General features: G+C 44.3%; 1 protein-coding gene across 1 annotated transcript; it reads right to left on the reverse strand.

The window, feature by feature from the left end:
* Window positions 1-1,815: 1,815 nt before the first annotated feature.
* casr (calcium-sensing receptor) lies at window positions 1,816-18,520 on the reverse strand. Its single transcript, XM_048229483.1, has 13 exons — window positions 18,508-18,520; window positions 17,883-18,057; window positions 17,279-17,585; window positions 16,960-17,171; window positions 16,087-16,390; window positions 15,848-15,954; window positions 14,718-14,970; window positions 14,204-14,437; window positions 13,803-13,926; window positions 13,242-13,500; window positions 4,145-4,358; window positions 2,446-2,808; window positions 1,816-2,097 (listed from the first exon to the last, which is right to left on the reverse strand). Exons 1-13 carry the CDS (start codon window positions 18,518-18,520, stop codon window positions 1,816-1,818), a joined length of 2,847 nt encoding a protein of 948 aa, XP_048085440.1.
* Between the last annotated feature and the right edge of the window lie 2,219 nt (window positions 18,521-20,739).

The following is a 20,739-nucleotide window of genomic DNA, read 5'->3' on the forward strand; positions in this document are numbered from 1 at the left end:
TGGTGGTGTGGAGTCCCTCGTAAATGTGCAAAGTCTTTACAAAAGCAGGACATCATGTCTTTTGCTGGTATAGTTGAGGCACCAGGGGCCTAGTCCCTCTCCTGACCAAACCGTCCGAGTTTTGAACATTCTAACAGAAGATTCTGTTCCACAACGTATTGTAAGGTTTTAAAGTTCCATGTTGAATTCAATGAACCCATATATTCTTTAGAATGTTCAATTTATAACATTCCCGTCAGACTGGTGTGACGGTGCTGGCTGAAAGATCTATTTTCTCAGCGCTGTCATCCCAGCGTTAATTAGGAATTTGGAGGGTGGGATTACTCTCTCTCTCACACACACACACACACACACACACGTACATGCTGTAGTCTGGGAATCACTCACACACACACTGCAGTTTGGGGATCACTCACACACACCCACATACTTAAAGGTCCCATATTATAGTTCTTTTTCAACAAGTCGAAATAGACCTATGGGTTGCACAAAACATGTCCCTAGGGCTGTTTGCGCAAAATTCCCCTCAGATTAAACATTATCAGCAGCTCCATTCTTGTCAGTTTCCGTCCCTTTCAGAATAGGCTGTTTCTGGGGCCTGTTGCCTTAAATGCAAATAAGCTGTTGTTGGTGGTATGCTCCCAGCGTAGGATAGGCTACGTTAAATGGCCTTCGGCCTTGTACCTATGGCCAAATGACAGCCGCGGGGATATTGTTTGCTAACTCCGCTCCCACTCGTGTCATATTGCTTAAATATTTTAACAAGAACGAGACGTGTCCTGGGGAGTTTCGGTTTGTATACTTGAAATATGGATGATATCAGGTGCGTAAAAGACGTTTGGATATCTTGTGTAGCCTACTACAAAAAATGCTGTTGATACTCTTTCGCATGGTGCTGGTTGGAAACGATAGGCTACGACCAAAATGGAGGATCTTCGACAGGAAGTTCCTAACCTAGTGGGTGGGAATTTTCAGATGGGGGTGGGTAGTCAGTGCATTATATGGCTCTGGGTGTAGTAATATTCAAATTTCCCTTATTGTGACGTCTCAATAGAAGAGATTTCGGACATCAACTACCCTTAACTCACCCACAAAAACTCAACGCACGGTTTTGTTTTGAGTGTTTGTAAAAGTATCAGAGACCCAAATGGAAGTACAAAAGCACAGAGTGTTTTGCAATAATTTAGTTTTTGCATAATATGGCCCCTTTAAAAACACACACACACACACAGAGCCAGATTGCCTCCAGTCAGCTGCTGTCTGAATGTGGTCCCCAAGCCTGAGGGTCCATCACTGGGCAGACAGAAAGGCATAAAACCTCCTATTGTCCTGCCTCTCTCCTGATAAGTTCAAATGATAAGGGTCCAGGTCATCAGGCTCGCTCAGCTCTCTGCACTGGTAGAATCTAGTACTGAAGCTGGTACTAGATGCCTTGATTGTATCGTCAGTCCTGTCCATCAACATCAGTAGCTCATAGACCTCTGAAGTTCGCCTACAAAAAGGACCCAAAGCTGCCATCCAAATCCGGATCTCCTTAAACAGGCAAAGATGGTACCTGCATCTCCTTATATGGGCAAAAATGGCAGCTTTGGATCCTTATAGTAGGCGAACTTCAGATGTCTATTGTATTCGCCTTATTCTCACAGCGGCCATTGTAAACCAAAACGAGGCTATGGGTTACACTGACTATATCATTAACACGTTCTCGCCACCTACTGGCAAATGCATAGAACACAACAATACTGGTTTGTGTACCCCATAACCTAATTTTGGTTTACAATGGCTGCCGTGTGAATAAGGCGAATACAGGTCCCATCAGGGTTTGGAGCCCTCCTTTGGACTCTTCCTGTCAATCGTGGACATGGACACCCGCTCAAAGCTAACTCTGGGGACCTGCCCTCTGTCCAGCGAGCCACCCTCCAGCTCAGGCTTCGAGGACGAGGACGAGGAGAGAGAGGGTGACGAAGAGCGCTTGCGTGAGGCGTTGGAGCCGTGGCGCAGCGTTGCCCTAGCAGCTGCTTTGAAGGCGTGTGCCGCCGTGCTGCACCGAACCTCCTCCACTGTGTTCCGTGACGGCTTGAAGAGCAGGATGTAGACCTGGAGATCCGGCACAGAGATTAGCATTAGACCCGGACCTGTACAGAGATTACCATTATGCCTGCACCAGCACAGAAATAAGCCTTAAACCTGGACCAGCAGAGATTAGCATTAGACCCGGACCTGTACAGAGATTACTATTATGCCTGGACCAGCACAGAAATAAGCCTTAAACCTGGACCAGCAGAGATTAACATTAGGCCTAGTTTATCAAAGATATGGGTCTTATAAACATAGATATATGTATGGACATCAGACATCAGAGTTTATTATAGAGATTGACATAAGACCTGGATCATTACAGAGGTTAACACTATGATGATCTAACACAGTGACAGTTATACATACTTTGTTGAAGAACAGGCAGGCCAGCATGCTGAAACTGGAGGCCAGGATAGCGATCACCTCCACCGCTGACACGTACTTCCCGTGGGTGCTGACGTATGCCGGCACAAACGAGCCCCACACGATGAAAAAGATGAGCATGCTGAATGTGATGCACTTCGCTTCCGTGAAGTTCTCCGGAAGCTTTCGCGACTTGAAAGCAAACAGGAAGCAGGCGGCAGCCAGCAGACAGGTGTAACCAATCAGAAGGCCAAGAGCCATGGCTGACCCCTCATGGCAGGTCACCACAATGACCTCATCGTCCAGTTCATGGTTTTCATAGCTGGCCGGGGGGGCGTTGTACAACCACACCACACAGATGGCCACCTGTGGGCACATGAGGCACCCGTGAATTAGCATTAATAAGACAGAACATCACAAGTGTGCACTTTACCATTCATCTTTATCAGTGCTTTACCATTAACAATTATCAGCAGTTTAACAATTAGCTACAGTTTACCACTACTATTTATCAATAGTTTACTATTATCATTTATCATCAGTTCATTTAGCCTAGAAATCTAGACGCACCCTAGCGGCAGCAAATTAAATTTGCTGCCAGGGCTAGTCTAGCAACTCTCCGTTGGCTTGTGAGCTCGAACAATTAAACTTCTATCAGGCCAATCAAATCGTGTATAGAGTCGTTAGGCGGGCTTAACATGATTGATGGAGTTGCAACGGTTTGGTTTGAATTCCCTGCTACTTAAAAACAAATAAGATAATGTTGCTGTTGGCGAACAGTGTGACACGAGTTAAGCTTTTATTAAGTTGGCAAAAGTTTGAACTAGCCAACTAGCTCCGCTGGTGGGAAACGCATGGGACTCATAGTGCTGTCCTATTGCGTGCAGAGAGAATTTGGAAGACAACTGATTATCCCGCCCCTCGGACTGAGCACTGCGAACGGTGAGTGCCCAGACCCTACATTTTAATGTGGGTCTGGCTCGTCAGGCTACAGTTCATTATTAATTGGCACTGAATGGCAGCGGATAGGAAGCACACGGTTGGTCCTGCTCTGTACAGGGCACATTCCAGTCAGACCAGCTCCCCTGATGGGAGTGTGAACCTAATATTGAAAAGGCTATGAGAAAGTGTCACCCCACCCTCTTCACAGGAGCTATATATTCCTAGGGTCATATGTTCCCAGGGTCCTATGTTCCCAAGGTCCTTTGTTCCTAGGGTCCTATGTTCCCAAGGTCGTATGATCCCAGGGTCCATGATCTCCTGTTCAATTTTCTGTTAGCTGGGGAACATAGGACCCTGGGAATATAGGGCCCTGGGAACATAGGACTCTCTAACTGGGGAACATAGGGCCCTGGAAACATATGACCCTTTTTTCATGTTCACATTATCTACCATGTTAATCTGGGGAACATACTGTAGGACCCTAGGAATGTAGGGATGACCCCCTCTTCACTACGCTTCAATTACTAAACTATGAGGAGGGAATTTGCACTATCTTTGCAGATTGAAAGTGTCTTGTCTGGGAAAGTCACTAAGACCATTGGTAATTCTTGTTTTTTTCATTGGGAAAGTCACTAAGACCATTGGTAATTCTTGTTTGAGTGTGGTTTTGAACATCAGCAGCATTGTGGTTGCACACACACACACACACACTCTGACACTCACACAAACACATACAACATGGCTGTCCACCTGTCCTCACCTGAACGAAAGTGAAGAGGAAGACCAGCAAGAACTGTAGGTTGAGACCCCACCACTTGCGATGGACGCTGGTGGGGATCTTGGCTTCAAAGACCAGCAGCACCCTGTTGGTCTTGACCAGGATGCAGGAGATACACAGGACGAAGCTGACGCCAAAGGCTGGTTGGCGCAGACGGCAGGTCCAGTCTTTTGGTTTGCCGATGAAGATCAGAGAGCTGGTGGCACGAAGTCAGAGGAAACCAGAGGTGATGAAGGTGCAGAAGACATGCATGTCTGCATATGTCTGCATGTCTGTGTTCATGTCTGCATATGTCTACATGTCTGCATGTGTCTACATGTCTGTGTGCATGTCTGTGTGCATGTCTGCATATGTCTACATGTCTGCATATGTCTACATGTCTGCATATGTCTGCATATGTCTACATGTCTGCATATGTCTACATGTCTGCATATCTGTGTGCATGTCTGCAAATGTCTACATGTCTGCATATGTCTACATGTCTGCATATGTCTGCATATCTGTGTGCATGTCTGCATGTCTGCAAATGTCTACATGTCTGCATATGTCTACATGTCTGCATATGTCTACATGTCTGCAAATGTCTGCATGTCTGCAAATGTCTACATGTCTGCATATGTCTACATGTCTGCATATGTCTACATGTCTGCGTGTGTCTACATGTCTGCATATGTCTACATGTCTGCGTGTGTCTACATGTCTGCAAATGTCTACATGTCTGTGTGCATGTCTGTGTGCATGTCTGCATATGTCTGCATGTCTGCATATGTCTACATGTCTGCATATGCCTGCATGTCTGCATATGCCTGCATATGTCTGCATGTCTACATGTCTGCATGTGTCTACATGTCTGTGTGCATGTCTGCATATGTCTACATGTCTGCATATGTCTGCATGTCTGCGTGCATGTCTACATGTCTGCATATGTCTGCTTATCCACCTGCATGTCTACATTTCTGCATGTGTATGCATGTTTGCATTTTCACAGTTATGTCTGTGTCCATGTCTGCATATGTCTACATGTCGCATGTAGGTTGCATGTCTACATATAGTGAGGAAAAGTAATCTCATCGCCTTCTACTGGTTGCATTCCTAAAATGTGGAGAAATGAATGGGATTCTCCATAGCTCGTTTTTAGAAAAAATATATCTTGCTCCACATGGGAAAGTTAGTGGAATGGCTTCCACATGATATGCTGTCTCTAGTGAATTCCCCTCTCAGCAAATGAATTCTATCATCATGGCTCTCGCTTAGCTCAAGTGTGGCAGTCTATGCCAGCTGGTAGGGAACAGAAGAGAGGGAGGAGGAAGAGGAGGAGGAGAGGGAGAGGGGGAGCAAAAAAGAGGGATGCCAGACATTCTCTATTGCTTCTGGTGATCATGCTTTATTTGTAGGAGCTACAATTACATGTGACACCACCAATTTGGGAGTTTCATCTCAAAATGGCAATTTGCTTGACTGGCTTAACATTTTTTGTAATGGCGGAGAATAATGTAAACCACGTGGTGATTATCTTTATGTTTGGTTTGCTTGTGTTGTGCTTCTACTCACATGAAGAGCTGACAGTCACGTGACTTCTAGTTGTAGTCCATTTTCCAAATGAAAGGTGCAATTTCATTTGTTTAAGTAAATTTCCCATTGAAATGAATGGGATTTTATGGATTTAGGTGAAGAAAGTGTACACATAATACATGTTGGTCTGTACCATGAAGGGAAAACTGATTCAACTATATAAACCATATATTTTCTGAAAGCTTAGACCCCTGAGGATGTGATCTAACATGACATGAAACATGTCCCACCCTCCTCATTAGTATATCATACTAATATCATACCTACACCATAGGGATATCAAGGTATCTGCATAATTAGATAGATAGATAGATACTTTATTGATCCCCAGGGGAAATTCAAGATTATTATTATTAAAGGAGGTGCAGGGATACGAGAGGATTTCTCGTGGGTTCAGAACTAGCGCACCACCACTCACCAGCCAAATCAAAAAAAAAAAAATAGCCACTGACATCCAATCAAAAAACAGAAAATCACAAAAATAAACACTTTTTAGCGCTGTGTTCATCAGGTCCTGACACCCGTCTGAGCCTCCATGGACCATGTCAACAATGAATGAAAATTAGCTTATAAAAACACAAAGGGTTTCCCCTTGATATAAAGACTGAAATAGGGCCCTATCATGACAGTCTAAAGCGCATCGTCACTCGTCAAAAGCTTATTCAAATTTAGTAGGATGTCCAGTCCACATTGGGAGTTTTTTCGTTATCAAACTTCGAGCGCATAGCGCAACAAGGTGTTCCTAGGTTTCTTAATCAGTCAAGGGTGTGTTTGGGGCGTATCATCCTTTAAGCCAATGAGAATGACATCTGTCATTCCAAATGTGTGTCAAAGAATACATCAGTATTTTGACAGTCAACGGCGCATTTGAAGGAGGCTGCTTTCGAGACCGTATGGAATAGTCATTCCACTAAACCATGCTTTACTAAAACCTAGCATAGCCTTCACACATTTGCACTCGTCTATTATTTGAAATCATTGGCAAAGTGGAACTAACTTCACCATGGTGTCAGTCAATGACAAGACAGTTATACGCAGTAAGTTACTTTCACTATTGACTGACAATGGGTTACCATCGAAAACATAGGCTGGAAAAAGCAACTTACCCTAATATTTATTGAATGACTGAATAAAAAACGTTTATCCTGTAGAGGAGTTGCTTATATCTCGTGATGGTGCGTCTTCAGCTGTGCTCTTTCGTAATATCTTTATTCTAATTATGTTTCCCATTGTAGCCTAATCGTGTAATTTCTAATGTTTTGCATGGATGTGCGCTGGTGCGCGCGTTCATGGAGGATAGAAGGATGGTGCGTTGTGCACCCGCCAATTTGACAATGCGCTCTTAAAATAACATATAAACAACTCGCCGTAGACTTCTGACCAGGTTTCTTTTGGTCAGTGGCGTAATGCGTTTTAGGTGGTGTACAAAAGCGATTTTTAGACAATGCGCCAGGCCACTCCCTAGGTTGTTAATTGCCAGACCCCTGGGCGCATTGTTTAAACGTGCAAAATAAGAAAATAGACTTTGCGCCAGGTGAAAAAAGAGTTTTACGCCATGCGCCAGGGTGCAAGATAGGGCCCATAGGCTATGCAAGTATCACTTTCCCAGATGGGTACAAATCCCAGACTGTCCTGAAAAATAAACAAAAACAAGATATAGGATGTATAGATTACAATGTCAAATTCAAGGTTAATGCTTCTTTCCAAAAAACTTGCCAGAAGTCATTATTTAAAGGTGCTCTAAGCAATGCCACACGTTTTTTAGGCTAAAACATTTAATGTCACTTAATGCAAACATCACCTAACCAACCGCTAGGCGCTAGCTGTCTGTGTCCTGAATACACTGTAAAAAAACGCGATCTCTGTGGACAGCCCAGGCTCCAAAAACGGCAACAAAAACAACCTGGGCAATCCTAGCCCATAAAAACATAATGAACTGTTCCAGCAAATCACAGACGAGAGTTTCAATTGCACAAGAGCAGCACGGGAGGGAGGGGGAGGAAGTAGCGAGCTAGCTCTCTGTTTTGTTTGAAAGTCAACAGAAGTGACGCGACCCAACATCACTTAGAGTACCTTTAAGGGGTTATTTTTTTTTTTTTTTAATCTTCTGTGGGAGCATGCCCCCAGACCACCCTAACTAAGCAGAGTTACCAACCTTTTAAAATGGCCAGGGGGACTCTTTTCACATCTGTGCCTAGCAAAAATTATTTTTTTCTATTAACACATTTAAATGTTTAACACATTTAAAAGTCTCATAATGTTGGCTTCAGGCGGCACCTGCGGGTGTTACAGATCTCGATGGGATTCAGCAGGAGAGAGAATGCGCACGCACGCTACCGAAATTGTAGGCCAGGCTACTTGTTGTTTTCTTTTACTATGCTGGTTATCAGCACACAATGTTATAACCTAATTCACTAACTCGAGACTCATCATGGACATAACACGTTTTTTTTTTTTAAACAACGAAAACAGAAAGGATGGAGACAGCTAGAGGAGTTATTTCAAATGGGCATGGTCTAAAGCCATACGTGAACGGTGGGCTACGCTAGAACAAAACTAAAGGTAACTTTATCGGAGTGTCTATTTACACCCCTGGTCGGCACTAACATCTGTTCAGATTACGTTTTAGATTGAAAAGTTGTGTTCTATTTTCATAATCTTGGTTCAGTGAACACATACAACCGTCAGTTTGTTAGTTAACAGAAATTTCATGAATATGACACTCAGGCCTATAAGCTATAAGTTCACCTGCAAATACCCTGTATTTGTGGAAGGAGATAATGCAGTGGTCCCAGACATGTCTTGGCACATGGGAGACTGGGGTTCGACTCCTATGTGATGAGTTTTGGCAGAGTGAGTGCGCATCCAACGAGTCCAACGTCTCTGGACAGAAGGCGCGCAATTTGAACAAGAAATCGGTTCTCAAACGGAAGTTTTGATTGCAACAATTAGCTAGTTCATGCACCAGGGTGTTAATAGCATACATTACTATATACACCAGGGTACGAAAAGCATCCACTTATAACTATACATTGATGCAAACAGCATACCTTATTCAGAGTGTCTATTACACAGCTGAGCTATTAACACCCTGTTATGTAACAACAAAAAAACATGTTGCTTGTTTTTTATTATTATTACATTGTGTGATCAATATGCCTGAATAAATGCACAGGGGTGCAAATAGCATACACTGATATTTGTACCAGATGGGGTATTAATAGAACACATTGCTGTGTGCACCGGGGTATGAATAGCATACATTGATATTTGTACCAGACGGGGTATAGAATGCAATGCTGTGTGCACCGGGGTACGAATAGAATTCACTTCTAATTGCACCAGGGTACAAATAGCATACACTGCTAATTGTACCAGGGGTGCAAATAGCCTTACCCTAACTTTATAGGCTGTATAAAGTTGTCCAAATTAATAGGTCATTGTTAGGCATTGTTGTTGTGAATTGCATGTGGATGTTAGTAGTGTATATGTAGGGTAGCCTACTTTTTTGCTGACCAATGCACAAACATTACCGGGAAACAGACAAATATTATCAACACGTTGAAAGTTTCGTTGGGGGGGGGGGGGGGTTCAACAGTACTTTCTTGACGTGAAGAATTATCTTTTAAATTCACACATCATATGTGAAATTCATAATTAGAACGAAGTCACGCCCTTCTACTTCCGGTCCCATAGGACCTATCTTTCAAAAAAATATGAACGGGAGTCAATGGAGATCCCGTTTGTGCCACGATTTTCACATTTAATATGTGTGAATTTAAAAGATAATTTTTCACGTCAAGAAAGTACTGTTGTTTGATAGACTTAAAAAGTTATGTTGGTTTTGTGTGAATCCGCTCAGTGGACTACATCTCGTCTCGAACGATGTACGTCACCAACGTAATATATAAAATAAGACTAGATGTTATGCTAGTTGACCGGATTACATGGTTATTTTGACATAGGTTGCGGGCCGGGAGTTTGAGACCCCTGCTCTAAGCACTTTGCTTTTCAAGACTTCTGAAGTTCTGCATAGCCTATAGGGGTCGGCAACCTTTTTTGCCTGGAGAGCCACTTTTACCAAATTTATTTTAATTTTATTTATTTATTTATTATTATTATTTTTTTTTTTAAGAGCCACATAAAGACGGTTACAAGAAAAAGTTTGGATATTTAACATACTGTTACTTTCATTCAACAGAGGATTTTTAAATACACTTTCTACTAGTTTTAAAAGTAGGCCTAATGTGCAAGTAACTTGAAATGTAAAGTGGAATGACAGAAGTATATTTTTCCCTATTTTTCCAGTGCCCTTTGGTATGCAAAGTAACATCACAGTTAAAGCGATGGTTCGGAGTAATTTCACCCTAGGGTCCTTTGCACCATGACCCCGAGCCAAACACCCTCCCAGAAACTTTTTTCCCTTGGTCGAACCCTGGTCGAGTAGCGCTGTCAGAAACTAATGACATTCTGCAGTCGTAATGGAACCAACTTTTATCTCGTAAATTACACTACTAATGGTACGGAACTTCTACAGTAGTACAACTATGACCTTTAGTCCAATAACGAGGCATTAGAAAGTTTGCAAGTGCAAAGAGTAAGTTTTAAAGTCCGCACATCCAAATGTCTGACCTGGGAGCAGGACAAACAAACGACCAGACAAAAAAGAGAAAAAGTCCGCTTCAACCAGGGTTTTCTGCTCCCACTTGTTTTTATATTTCTGTGACGTTTCGGGTAATCACCCTTCACGGAAAAATAAAAACAAGTGGGAGCAGAAAACCCTGGTTGAAGCGGACTTTTTCTCTTTTTTGTCTGAAAGTTTGTAAGTGCACCAGGAGTTTTAAGGAGTTTATTTAAATAACACTTGCCTCTGCATCTGCTACTATACCGCTGCGTCGACGTTTCTTCCGTGATTTGGGAAAAGCCCGTAAAAGTCCTGGCAGGAAGCATGCATAAGGATGTAGATCCAGGAATGCACTAATATTTTGTTTGTAGTCCAGTTTGCAACAATTATTAGTTAACACTAAGTTGTAAACACTTCGGGAAAAAAATATTAAAAACTGGATATACCAAAAAACATTGATGTAATCGCTTCCTGCCAGGACTTTTCTCACATGCAAGTGGAACCGAACAGGGTTAACACAGCAATACTAACTCGTTGCAGTGTGCGATATATAACGGGCAGTTCATTTCGAGTTTTCAGAATCAGTCTTCTTCGGATGGAAACTTTCCCATTTCAGCCCGCGTGTGTTCGCGCTCGCAAGCTGTGGTCGCTGACGTTTCCTTATCTAGCCTACAGCAAGCGCACACATCAACAATAACAATTAAAGTGTTCTCGGTTGACTGAAATGGAGGGAAATCGGTGATTTTGTTTGATATTGACACGGCAACGAACCGCGAATGTAACAATATTGTGCAGGCTACGGTTACGGAGTCAAGTTAGGTGGAAAGTTATATAGGCTAAATTACAGATAGACACAATATTACATTTTGAACGAACTAAAATAAAAATACATTTTAATTAAATAGACTAGGCCTAGGCTACTCATGAATTATTTTCAAAAGCTGAGCCGCATCAGAGGGATCAAAGAGCCACGGGTTGCCGACCCCTGGCCTAGCCTAATCCACACAATCGCACTTTATTTAGCGACACTCACCTCCAAAATGGAGATAACGTTACCCTGTTGGACAGGCTAGAATAGGCTAATAAGCTAGAGAAAAGTAATTTCGCTTGTTCGCTAACATTCAGATGTTAGATTAGGATATGCATGGGAAGTGATCCACAAAAGCCTATATGGTCAGCACAATGGGATGTCGGAGCAGAGGGGGTTTTTTTTTTTCGAAACTAAGGGATGTCGGACTACTGGGCTGTCGGACCAAAGGGAATTATTCGGATTATTGAGAGGTCGGAACGATGGAGCGTCGGAGAAATGGGCAGTCCCCATCCCCTGCCCCCTCCTCCTTCTAACCTCTGTGGGTGAGACCTCAGCAGCAAGCACACGATGCTGTCCTGTACATAATATACGGCCCCCACTCTCCAGACACTAACATATGATTACGGAAGCATATTAGGGCCACATGAAGAGAAAATATTTTTTAAAATTCCGAGATAAAAGTCAAAATTTTCGAGAAACAAAGTCAGAAATATTTTCTGAGATTAAAATTTTGACTTTTATCTCAAAATGTTTGACTTTTATCCCGAAAATTTTGACTTTTTCTCACAAATTTTGACTTTAATCTCAGAAGTTATTTCTGACTTTGTTTCTCGAAAATTTTGACTTTTATCGGAATTTTCATGTGGCCCTCATATGCTTCCGTATATGATTGACTTGACGTGCAAATGAGTGATAGAAAACCGCAAATGAAATCTACGATTTTCCCCCCACGAGCGCTCATTTCACACACATCAGGATCCGCCACCATAGTTATTTCTAAATTCTTTGCACTGCACTCTTAAAATGAATTCCAAACTATATGTTACTCTTGTCCAAGTAGCCTACAATTAGCCTACATGTTATGCCGTAGTTTGGTCGGACATGTCTCATGTCATGTTAGATCACATTCTGAGGGTCTAAGCTTTCAGAAATATGGTTTATATAGTTGAATCAGTGCCCCACACCCCTGTTAAAACAGACCAGCCAGATCAGCATCCCCACAGAGTATTGTCCTTTCTTTAAAGGAGGCAAAATAGGGTCTGACCTTTTCACAGTTAGTAGCCTAGATTATTACTGGATACACACTGAAATAACTTCAATAATTTAGCTGATATGGCTTTATAATTTATTTTTGAAAATTAGGTCTATGAGACGTTTAAAGGGACACCAGGCAACGTTTTCGTGTTAATTACTCATCTTCGTAAATCGGTATATGATTAAATTACTCATTACAGGGCGAATAAAGACTACTTGCAAGTTCAGTGTATCCTACCTGCCGACCGAAGCAGGATCAATTACATCCTCAAAGGCAGGCTACTAAACGCTAGCGATTGTTGCAAACGCTTGTATAATGGCAGAGCCGACGAAGAAGCAGCGAAAACCCTTGACGGAAGATGCAAAGAAAAGGAAAAGAGCTTCAGACCGAGCGAAGGGGGAGTTTCGTAGAGAAAAAGCATCAGGCTTGCCTGGTGTCCCTTTAACACTGCAACTGCTCTCTGATAGGAATAAAACCAGGGGTGCTGGTTTTCACTTTCCCTCCCTATGTCTTTATGCATGTCTGCATATGTCTGTATCCATGTGGGCATATGTCTGCATGTCTGGTTGCATTTCTGCATACAGTATGTCTGTCCATGTATGCATGTGTCTACATGTCTGGCTGCATGTCTTCATTTCTGTGTCCATCTCTGCATATGTCTTCATAATATCTGTGTGCATGTTAGCGTATGTCCTTGATTGTCTTGATTTTAATTTGCCCCACAAATTAAATAAATGTTTATAAGTGAAAAAAAAATACTATTCCTATGTATGTAATTATCCATCTTTCACTCCACCTCCATCCGAAATCTCCACACCTTAGGAAGCAGCAAATTAGAGAGATCAGCAACAGGTACGAAAGCTCTCGATTGGCCGCTTTGACGATGGGCGTGTCCCTGAACTTGATGAATAATGCCAGGACGAAAGCCGTTGCCATAACGCCCAAGGATGCCAGGATGGCCAGGGTTACCCCAAAAGGCTCCTCCCACGACAGGAAGTGGATCTCCTTTCGGAAGCAGCTGGTGTGGTTCCCATGTGACCAGGAATCACTGGGACACTTGGTGCAAATACTCGCATCTGAGAAGGAAGGGGGCGGGGGGGTTATTACTTAGGAAACTGAGGTCTATAAGGCCCTGGACAGGAGCTCTCATCTAAGGCTGGGAAGCTAGATGGACACACACACACACATAGGTAGGACACAAAATTACAAACATATGACAACCTTTTTTGTCACTACACAGTAATGTCTGGCATCCAAAAGTGCCTTGTAATTCTCACAGATAGAGTAAGAAAAGACAAACAGCTAGCTGCAGATGGACTAAAACACTGGGCAGACCCACCAGAGGGGAGGTAGGGGACGCCCTGGCAGACATGATTACCTTTGTGATCACTGTACTCGCCATCGGAACACTCTGTGCACTCAAAGCAGCAGGTCGGCATCCCGTCGATGATGCCCTTCCGGGTGCCCGGGTCGCAGTCATCACTGCAGTTGGAGAATGGCACCTAGGAACACGGGGTGAAGAAAACATGAACAAAAATTAATTTGTGAGCAAGGGCGTGGGTTTGGTCTCGGCTTTGGTATGGACACAACAACCTCCCCTCCCCCACCACTCTGCAGGGTGAAAAAGCTTTGGATAATACGAACAAGGTCGCTAAAATATTGGTAGGGACAATTCTGTCATCCCAAAATATTGGTATGGACATGTCCCTACAGTCCATATATGCAAACCTACACCCTTTTCTGTGAGTCTTACATTTAGAGAAAAACACTAAAAATCACCTCTGTCATCTGTCCAGTCCAGATGATCTTTGTGCGGTCGATGTGCAGCTTTCCTTCTCCTCTCCCGTTGGCGCTGACATGGAAACCGACCTCATGGAACTCCACTGAGTTGTCACTAGGTGACCGATGCCAGTTCATAATTGTATAGTTGCCATGGAGCTCTGCCCCTTCATTAAAGCTGACAAGTTCTCCCAAGCTGTCATGAAAGCGAAGATGACGAAGCTGCTTCAGGACCTAAAGATCGTGAACATGGTGACATTCATTGCCATTAGATTGTTTCCTGCATGAGAAAAGATAGATCGATAAACTTCATTCAATACTTTGGAAGGCAACATACAAAGATATGCTTGTTATGCACAGTTTCTACAAAGATATTAAAGATAGCACAATAAAGCTAAAAAGCTTATTTCCATTGTGGTTCTTAACGAGGTGGGGGGTTGTTGGAGGGGCCTTCTCCCACTAACTAAAACACAGCATCATCATGAGTGGGAACAGAAAAGATCAAGAAACACACCTGCCATGCCTCCACCCTCCGTATGTCAGCGCAGGAGTTGTTGGCAAACAGCCCCTTCCCCGGTTTGCATGTCAGAATCTCCTGCAGTGCATGGGCGATGGCATACACAGCCACGTAGACATTGTAGGATATTCGCAGGTGTGTGTAGTCCAGGTATGGAGTCTCCACGCTGGACACATCCTCATCTCCAGAGCAACGGGGACGAAGGCTAGCGCCCTCATCCTCACCATCCACATCGCTCCCCTCCTGCTTTCTGATCAGGGATCAATATAATTTCTGACTGATCAGAGATCAATATCACAAACACATCATTCCCTCCTGCTTTCTAATCAGAGATCAATATCACAAACACCTCGCTCCCTCCTGGTTTCTAATCAGAGATCAATATCACAAACACCTCGCTCCCTCCTGCTTTCTGATCAGAGATCAATATCACAAACACCTCGCTCCCTAGTAGGACGACGGTTGAGCCTGGAAGCAGGCTTCGCTACAATGGAATCAACTGTAAACAAGTTAACTGTCCATGCTATCGCTGTTATAGGGACGGAACGGAGCGGACAGTTTTAAACTTGTTTCCTTTGTGTGCTACAAAGGCATGGCTATTGCCTATAATGGCAACCGGGTGATAAGCTGGCGCTGCGCGTCAGGGAGTTCTTTGGCTCTCGCCCTCGTCCATTAATTCCGTATAACAAGACACCTCGGTGGCCATTATCCCTTACTTAATCTGAACCCAATCTAAACTTTCAGTAACTGTAAGATATCACTTTAAGAAACAATTTAATCAAAATTGCTGCTCTCTTGCTTTGAAGGAATGGAAGGTTTTGTGTCAGACAATTCAACGCAAAATGCGGAGTGATTACTGGCAGTGAAGAGTCAAGAGTTGGGATGCCCTCATCATGACTCATGGAATACCTCTTTTCCAATCACAAATTAATTAATAGTTTGACCAAACGGTTGTATAAACACACACACAGCAACAACTTCAAAACGTCAGTGTTGTATGTGACTGGTGCTTCACAGTGCTAAATGGAATTGAACTTCATTAATTGAGAGGACAGAGTACGTTTAGCTCAGGATTCCCAGATGGACTAAGCAGCAGGTCAGCAGCACTGAGGACATGCAGTGCTCACCTCTCCCTCCGGGTGGCGCCGTCCTGATCGTCCAGGTAGCAGTTAAAGGTCTCCTCCCAGAACTCCCGGACAAACTCGTTATGGACTAAGCTTGGACCAGGACGAATCTGCCGTCATAAATAAATATCTTTAGACACTTTCATGTTGGGTCGTACAGAGTCACGTTTCAATTGAACAGACACCTGCAGTAAAAACTAATGTTAGCACATGCTAATTAGCATGAGATTCAGGTCACGCACCTGCCGCAGAAAGTCCCGGAAGCCTGGTATGGGTCCGGCCCTGAGGGCGAAGCCCAGCGTGCCCACCATCACATCCAGGTAGTCGGGCCGGGCGATGAGCGAGGAGGTGGCCCAGGCCTCGCTGGCCAGCCACACGCGCCCTGTCAGGTTCCGCCGTGCCAGCTCGCGCACCAGGGGCTCCAGGTCTGGCGCTGTGGCAAAGGCGGCGATGACGCGAGCAGACGAGTTCTGTATACGATCTGCCAGTGCCTGGACCTCGGCCTCAGTGGCATACTGCGATATGAGCTCGTTCAGGTCGATGCATCTGCACAGAGGAGCCATGGAGACATAAACAAAGTTTTGATGGAAGAAATAAACAAAGCAGCTCTGAAGAAATGAACGAAGCAGCTCTGGCTTCGAGAAACAACGGAGATTGGTGAGGAGGTCGTTCTGGACATACCATCACTTCCTATTCAAAATGAACTACTTTTGAAGTACTTTGGGCTAATACAGTAATTACTGCAGCAGCAAACTGGAAGTGATGCAGGTGATACCACACAGAATCCCTCTCTCGCTCTTTTCCTCCATCGCTCTCTTGTTTCTTTCCTCCATCACTCCCTCTCTCTCTTGTTTCTTGAGTCTCTCTCTCTAGTCTCTTTACTCTATCTCTCTATATCTTGTTTCTTGAGTCTCTCTCTCTCTCTCTAGTCTCTTTACTCTATCTCTCTATATCTTGTTTCTTTAGTCTCTCTCTCCCTCTCTACAGTAGTCTCTTTACTCTATCTCTCTATATCTTGTTTCTTTAGTCTCTCTCTCCCTCTCTACAGTAGTCTCTTTACTCTATCCCTCTATATCTTGTTTCTTGAGTCTCTCCATTTCTCCTTTTCCTCTCACATGTCTCTCTCTAGCATCTCGTTCTCAAACTTCTCCACAGCAGGTCTCCCGTAGTCATCATCGGACGCCACAGCAATCACCCAGTTCCAGCCAAAGTGGTCGATGACCGCGGCCATGGCAACAGCCTGCTGTTCATCTGAGGGGATGGTGCGCATGAACGACTGGAACTGCTGCCGGTTGCTAAGGAGACGACTGGACGAGCCGTAAGAGATCTAGAAGAAACCAAATGAACGTTCTCTCTCACACATGTTTTTACTAGAAAAAGAACAACAACAATAACAAACACAACAATAATAATAATGATGATAACAAGACCAACCTGTGGGATGTAGAACAATCCCAGGAGGTTTGCCACTGAGGTAGAGACACTTGACCCCGTGGCGCCAACAACTGCGATTGTAGATGGAACCTTTCCAGAACAGTTACAGAACTCATCGAGGCTTAACGAGTCGATCTTGTTCTGTGCCACAAAACTCAACGTGGCCTCTAGGGCCTTGGAGACGGTGTTGCAGGTATCATGGATACGGTAGCCAAGAGTGACATTAGGAAGGAGGTCAGTGCTGTTGTTGATCTGGTCCACTGCAAAAACCATCGCTTGGAGCCATCGGAAACCACGGAAATTGAACCTGTGAATGTGGAAGGACAGAAATTAAAACAGAGTATAGCTGCACACTCTAATCTCTTAATACATTTATAATGGCCGACGTTTCGGCACACAGCCTTTATCAAGGAGATAAGAGCGGCTACTCGGTTTTTAATCTGATGACCTCCTGTGTGTGTGAGCAGAGGAAGGATGGGAAAGAGAAGAGATGGCCTGGGGTTGTGTGTGTGTGGGTGGAGGAAGTGGTGAGAAGTGCACCTGACACACTCGGTTGTGTGTGTGTTTGTGTGGGAAAGAACATAGGAGAGGGTGAGAAGCGTACCTGACACACTCGGTCGCCTCGGGTCGTGCTGCCAGGTCCTGGTCGTGGGACTCAACGCCGAGGTGGATGGGGAAGAGTCCCCCCAGCATGATGTCACCGCTCCTCTGGGCACGCTGCTTGGGGCCGTACCCCCCCACCGGGAACACACACCACACACACACCAACACACACCTCCACACACACACCTCCATCCTCTCCTCCACCTGTTTCAAAAGGTTCACTCATCAGAGACACACCTTCACACACCAACACACATTGCTACTCACACACTAACACACAACTATACACACCAACACACACACAGCAACACGCACCAACAGACACATCTCTACACACACACCAACACACATCGCTACTCACACACCTACACACATCTCTACACACCAACACACTAATACATACCTACACACACTAACACACATCTCCACACACACACCAACACACATCTCTACACACACACCAACACACATCTCCAAACAAACACCAACACACATCTTCACACACTAACACACATCTTCACACACAGACATCTCCACACAAACACACCTAGAGATACATACCCAATACATACCTACACACACCAACACATCAATACATACCAACACACATCTCCACACACACACACCTGCACACGCCATCTGACACACACTATCAGAGTGGGGACTTCTAAAGGCACACACTCACATCACAGTGGGGTCTAGCTGCAGCTATACGTCTCCATGGTGATGTCAGCGTGTGTTTTGTGTATACACTGTGGTACAAGCAGCATATTGAGCACACGTTCAGGTCTAAGTTGCCACAGCAACCACAGTAGTGTGTCTGAATCTAAGTAAACTCATTTCCTGTCAACCCTTAAAAGTTGTATCAGCGATTTCAGTCCCAAAAAAGGCCCAAACATAAATGATCATATTCATCTAATCTTTCCTAACGATCCGCTAGCTGCCTGCCCCATAAGCAGGCCGTCAAAAAAACACGTCTCTGTAGGCAGTCTAGGCTCCGAGATCTGTACACAAAAACAATTGCTACCAACAAGGGTTGGCAACCCCTCTAAAGCAAAATAAAGTGTTTCAACCAATAAACGACGAGATGCGCGTTTAGGAGAGTTTTAATTGCATTGGAGGGAAGGGGAGGGAGTAGTGAGCTAGCTCTCTGTTTTGTTTGAACATCAACAGAAGTGACATATCCCCGCTATCGCTGATACAACCTTTAATGTCCTATCACAAAGACTGAACGTTTTTCAGTGCTTCTACACATGCATTTGGGTATCTGGGATGGCAACCAATGCAAAACTAGCATGATGTAGACACTGCTGCACATGTGACACTGGTCCTCTGGGCGCACTGCTTAGGGCCGAACCCCCCACTGGGAACATCCACCACACACACTTCCACACACACACACACCAACACACACTTCCACACACACACACACCAACACACACTTCCACACACACCAACACACACTTCCACACACACACACCAACAGACACTTCCACACACACACCAACACACACTTCCACACCAACACACACTTCCGCATACACACCAACACACACTTCCACACACACACCAACACACACTTCCACACACACACACACCAACACACACTTCCACACACACACCAACACATACTTCCACATACACACCACAGACACCAACACACACTTCTACATACACACCACACACACCAACACACCAGGGTTGTGCACAATTTTAATTGCAATTCTGCTTCCTGTTTGCTACCTCAATTGAAATGCAAGTGAAATTCAAGAATTTAATTGGAATTTAAGAGTCAGTTTCAATTCAATTCTGGAATTTTGCACAAGCCTGCAACACACCACACACACACCAACACACACTTACACACACACACCACACACACACACCAACACACACTTACACACACATACCACACACATACCACACACACATCAACACACACACACCACACACACACCAACACATATACACCAACACACACTTCCACCCACACACACACCACCACACACACACTCCTGCACACACCCTAACACACACACATCACACACACCTCCGCACACACACCACACACACACACCTCCATCCTCTCCTCCACCTGTTTCAAAAGGGGCACGCATCAGACACACCTTCACACACCAACACACACATCTCTACACACACCAACACACATCTCTACACACACACCAACACACATCTCCACACACACACCAACACACATCTCCACACACACTCCAACACATCTCTAAACACACACATCACACTTGACCTATCTGGACCAAGTCTCTGCTCACGACTGAAGAAGGAAAGTGCAAAAGTGCTTTTATCCCACAAGCTTGGGACCTGTTACCAAAATGTCAAAGTAAGTCCATTGGGTAAGGAACATGCCCACAAACAGGGCGCTCTGAACAGGCCCACAAACGGGGCGCTCTGAACATGCCCACATGGCACATCACCAGTTAGACCATGAATTCTTGTCGCAAATCAAAATTCCACTGGAGCTCCAAGTGGATTTGTACACGCAGCCTTACAACACTGTTTACAGCTCTGCGAGTCACGGTAAAATGTCATTTTTGGTACATAGCTAATTTAGATACACTTATGGTGTATGTGTTTTTTTAGGAATTCACCATCTTGGTTTGTATAGAAATGAATATTAAGTGACACATACACGTAAGAGGGTGGAAATAGGGGACGGGCGGTAATAGGTGACGTTCCTATTTAGTTGAAAAATCATTTCAGGAAACACTCCAGTGTTGTCCTGTTGAGCAACAACTGGTCACGACAGTGTTCTCTGCTCTCTCTCAGCACAACGGAGTGTGTTTATGTCCTCAGAGGCCACGGTGACCGTGGGAACGACA

Source organism: Alosa alosa, chromosome 2 (genome assembly GCF_017589495.1).
Source record: "Alosa alosa isolate M-15738 ecotype Scorff River chromosome 2, AALO_Geno_1.1, whole genome shotgun sequence".
NCBI classification, from domain to species: Eukaryota; Metazoa; Chordata; class Actinopteri; order Clupeiformes; family Clupeidae; genus Alosa; species Alosa alosa.